General features: G+C 41.9%; 1 protein-coding gene across 1 annotated transcript in view; it reads left to right on the top strand. All coding sequences in view use genetic code 11, as the record gives it.

The window, feature by feature from the left end:
- Positions 1–4,175: 4,175 nt before the first annotated feature.
- EGR_08874 (hypothetical protein) overlaps positions 4,176–4,625 on the top strand; it is a gene marked incomplete at both ends in the record, with an annotated part of 2,457 nt that continues 2,007 nt past the window's right edge. Inside the window, one exon of the mRNA XM_024498123.1 lies at positions 4,176–4,207. Coding sequence (XP_024347455.1) covers positions 4,176–4,207 — 32 coding nt within the window. The remainder of the gene's footprint in view (positions 4,208–4,625) is intronic.

Raw genomic sequence — 4,625 nt, 5'->3', positions numbered from 1 at the left:
CTGTAGTTTATCTGCAGCCACGGTAGGTGTCAAATTCAAGGTATACAGACCTCCCCAAGCTGATTTGACGATTTAAATCAAGCGCCTAGATTTCTCACAACGTGATTGGTAGAACGGTTAGGAAATGAACGGTCAATGGTGGCATTAATGCTTAGGCTTCTTTCTCTAACATGGACGGTTCGGCCGAATAAAATTTATCAAACACGCTTTTCGTCATATTATCGCATAGGCGAGTAAAAGGTTTGAATTATTTCGTTCCATTTTCTCAGATAAATGTTAACAGTCCGAAGGTCGGTGGGCGTGGAGTACGCTCCGCCGTGGGTTTCGCAAGATCCTAGGCCGTATTTTTATTCCAACTATTACCACAGGTGGAGCTTGGTGAGCTTACTTTCTGAGGGGAAGAGTGGATTTGCATTTTCTGGGGTGTTGGGTGACAGTTTAAGGACAGAACAATTGTTTATATTCACGCTTGGTGATTTGTTTACACTTCGACGACAGTGTCCCAACCACAGTCCATGGCTGACGGTTAAAACTCCTACCATGCATCACCAAGGTTGGTCCAATCCGTGATGTGCTCGTGGGTATCAGTTTTTGTTGCAATTTTTTCCCTTTAAGCATCAATTCACTCATTTGTGTGACCAGTGTACAACTGTATAAAAGAGGAACTCCCACCATTACGTAGTAATTTTTGCCCATATATAAAAGTATGGCATATTCAGGATTGTCGTGACCTCTTTAGATGATAGCCCACCGATTTTGGGCTATTATTTAAGTTATTTGCTGAAGTCTCAGCGTTGTGGTCGAAGCTGTAGGACAAAACAAATCGGCGCTGCCAACTCACCCACTGATGGCTCCCATAGGAATTGGCAATCTCCACTGAGTAGCTGTGGCAATGGTGACAAAAGCGTGCTCACGTAGCACACCATCTTTCCACGAAGTCCGGCCTGTGACATAAGGCCGGCCTTCATTTCAGGCCGAAAGATATGCTGTTCAACTTGCCAGGTAAAACTGCTTACAAATCATGACACTCTACTTACAAATGCTCAGTACGGTGAATTTTAGCAGACAAAAATGTTTCGTAGGCATTCGTCTACAATACTTTTGCCTGTTTTTTCGACCCGATCGCAGGCTGTTGGTAATTCGTTGATTCACGAACATTCCAGCTTAAGTTACACCTTTATCGTCGTTCATCCGGCAATTAATACTGCCTTCAGATATTCCACAAAAGCCTATATCTGCTTTACCGTCGAAAAAAAGGTGTAGGTGATAATCCACACAAAATATGGAATGCTAATCCCGTGTACAGAAGTAATAGGAGATCCTTAAACGACTCTATTTTTGGTATCACCTTTATTCAATTTGGTACTTGTTTGAATCCCATTTGGGCATAATTGAAGCAATTGGAAGAAAAGTGAAATGAGACCATTCAAGATGAAAAGGAGGCTACACAGCGTCCTGAGTTTTCTTCATGATTGTAATAAGTCAGATTAGTACAGCGAATGGTATGCATTGCCAGGGCACAGATCAGCCGAAACTGAAGGCCCCGCCCCTGGGTGGAGGTACAACGCCCTTGGAAGATCTAACTGACCGCTTGGGTCAACGCGCTAGATATTTTAGAAAGGTATATTTAATTTGGTGTTTGGATAAAGTGAGGGCAGTTTCTTAAATACAAATGATTAACAAAATGTAGAAAAATCCTTGATGTGCCTTAATCAAGGATTTGTCTTTACTCAAAAGTAATTATTCCTTCTTAAATGGACACAAGCATACGAATTTCACTTCTATTCACCCACTAACTGCTTTGCATGAGGTAGTCCGCCTAGAAAGGGTGATGCTCACTGGAAGGGATATTTGAGGTATGAAGGGGAGGAGGGCGATGAGGCAGCTTCTCCCCTCCCATTCCAGCTAGAGGAAAAAGTTGATTTGGATAAATTTCGCACTGTGAGTTCTTGTGGTCTGTACTACCTTGCTAGAGTCGGATTTTTGCATCGCTGATTGGCCGCTGTGGGCAATTTCGGAGAGAATTTTTCTTCAACAAGTCTGATAGGATTGTTTTGGGTGGACAAGTCTTAGCCGTAATCATCTCCTGACCTTCACACGGAGGGGTCTGACCCCTTAGAGGATGATGTGATGCTAGTCTTATGATCAATGGAATTTCAGTGGTAAGCAGATCGGAGGTTAGAGCGCAGAGGCTAGTATATGTCACAAGTCAGTCAGCACACAATTCTTTTTTCAAAGGTGAAAGGAAGAAGGAATAGAAGATTTCCCGAGCTTGTCCTCATCTGCCTTCCCGAAGTTTCACCTCTGGAGTCGTGCTGTCCAGATCGCTTCTGGATAGTGCTTTCGGCTGCACCCTCTTGCCCAAAAAATCTGACGAAGCGCTGGACCCTGCCAGCTCTGGAGTCGAGGTAAATCCGATCGCTCCTTAAGAGGGCCTGACACGAAGAGTAGTAGAAAGTATCGACTTAAAGGCCTTATTCCTGAATCATACTAAACTTTGAACTGTTCAGGAAACCATTTTAAGGATCTGCATCAGAAATGCCCCCAAAATTACAGGTTATTCGACAGGGTAGTTATTAACATCGATGATATTTTGCTTTTTCGAAGGGTAAGTAGCTACTTATCTTGTCCGGTCCGACGGTTGAGCCGTAAAAATGATGAAAGTCCCCCGAAAGATTCAAGTGGAAAAGAGGAGCTACAAGGGAATTGCTTTAGAGAACCGCTCATTTCCTTTTCTATTAGTGAAGTCTTTTAGCTCCTCGAAATTAACGATTTCGGCTAACTTTTGCTGTAAAGAAATCGTACGATATCCTTTGCTTTGTTCTGCTCCCATCTGTTCCATGCAGGATGTACAATCAAACGCCAAAAACAACTGGCAACGGGCTTCAAATTCTGTCAACGTTTTCTTCGTTTCTTGTGAGAATTTTAAAATGCGCGAAGGAAAAATCGGAGGGAAAGCACTGTTTAGTGAATGCGTCTTAAATGACTTGGGATGTAAAATTGCATCCAACGCCTATCCTCGATTATCCCTCGCACGATCCGCTCACTACCCACCCCACTCTTCCGAGGCACGCCCACCTCTCCTTATGCCCTGAAGTCAATTCCTGCTTTGGCTCTGACCATGACCTTCTATGACCTACGGATGAAATCTCCCTACTAGATAAGAGACCATTCAGGCATAATTGCATAGGTGGTAACGTCGAACTTATTTGTGAAAGGAGTTGCACTTATGGAGTAGATGGAGAGCAGATATTCCATCCTCTTCCTCCTCGCTTTCAGTATATGCATCACAATTACCAAGTGAACTTTGCTTCTGTTTGACTTTTCACAATCCTGCATGAAATTGACAGCTGGTAATTCAAAGTGAGGTAAAAACACCAAGGGTCTAATTTTTGCCTCAGATAACGGCATATTTTACAAAAGCGGAATCAGCAAATTTGTATTCGGTTTGAGAAAAATTGTAGTGCCCGAAAATTTGTTCTTTTTGGGGGACATTTCTTTTTGAGGGTAGGGTTTAGCGTAAACTGCATTTTTACGTCATGTGTTATGTTTTGCGTCGATAAAAGAGCTTTCACCTTTACAAATTGACATGGTGCTTCTATGAGGCACAAGTTTACTTAAATCCAAATAAGTAGTAAACTTCCCTCAAACTATGAAGTAGGTGAGAATGCAGAAGATGGCGCTTTAAGTAGGGAAAAAAGATGTTTGTTCTGTTTGCATAACACGGCATAAGTTCTTACTGCAAATAGACAGAAAATTAGGAAAGAAAATTGATGTAGAACCTTGTGGTCTCATTTACTTCCTCTCAGATTTATCACCCTTTCCCTTACGTCACCAATTTCCCGCATCTTTTCACACCAACCGGAGAGAGAAGCATTCTTATTTTTTTTTAATAAGGAACTTTATAAGCCATCTAGACAGAAAAATAGCCATGGTGACGTGATTATCTGTCAGTGCGATAAATAAACCCATTATTTAAAGGTTCCTGACTTGGTAACGCAATTTTAAATGGCCCTAATGTCTAAGTAAATGGACTGTTTCAAACCTAAAAAAGGGAAGAAAAGGATCATGAATGTGTAGGGAGCTGTCAGAACGTAATCTAGTCACTAATGAAGACGAATGTCTGTAGGATGGGCATACCCCCTTCGGGAGAGAACAGAAGGCAGATGTGAAGGATGAGAGACGATTTAAATCCCCTTAAAAAGAAGTAGGCTGTGTAGTTACCTTCTACATTCCATTTTCTTCCCCTCTGTAGAAAGCGGCAACCAATAGGAAAGGGAAGAACTTTTTTACCATGAGGTTATCTGACCAATTCACACCACTTGAACAGATATTAGAAAATTACAGAGGATGAAAATTAAACGGTGTATTCCTTTTTTTTCCCCTCTATCCCTCTTCTTAACACCTGTCCTTACTGATATGCACTGTGCAGAGACGCGTGTGTCTCACACTGCAAGAGGACAACCTTTTTAAGGCTAAAATTGGGGCACATTTCAAAAAAAATTATAAATACGTCACCAAATTGCTCCATTTCTTGCATAAAAGTTGCTCAGGTTGATCTTAACGTCCCATTTTCCTTCACGGCACACAAATCCTCAAAAGGGCAATTAGGTGAACTTCTGTTA

Source organism: Echinococcus granulosus (genome assembly GCF_000524195.1).
Source record: "Echinococcus granulosus chromosome Unknown EG_S00122, whole genome shotgun sequence".
In the NCBI taxonomy this organism is placed as follows: Eukaryota; Metazoa; Platyhelminthes; class Cestoda; order Cyclophyllidea; family Taeniidae; genus Echinococcus; species Echinococcus granulosus.
Note: the sequence above shows the minus strand (reverse complement) of the source record. Positions and strands in the feature narration are given on the sequence as shown.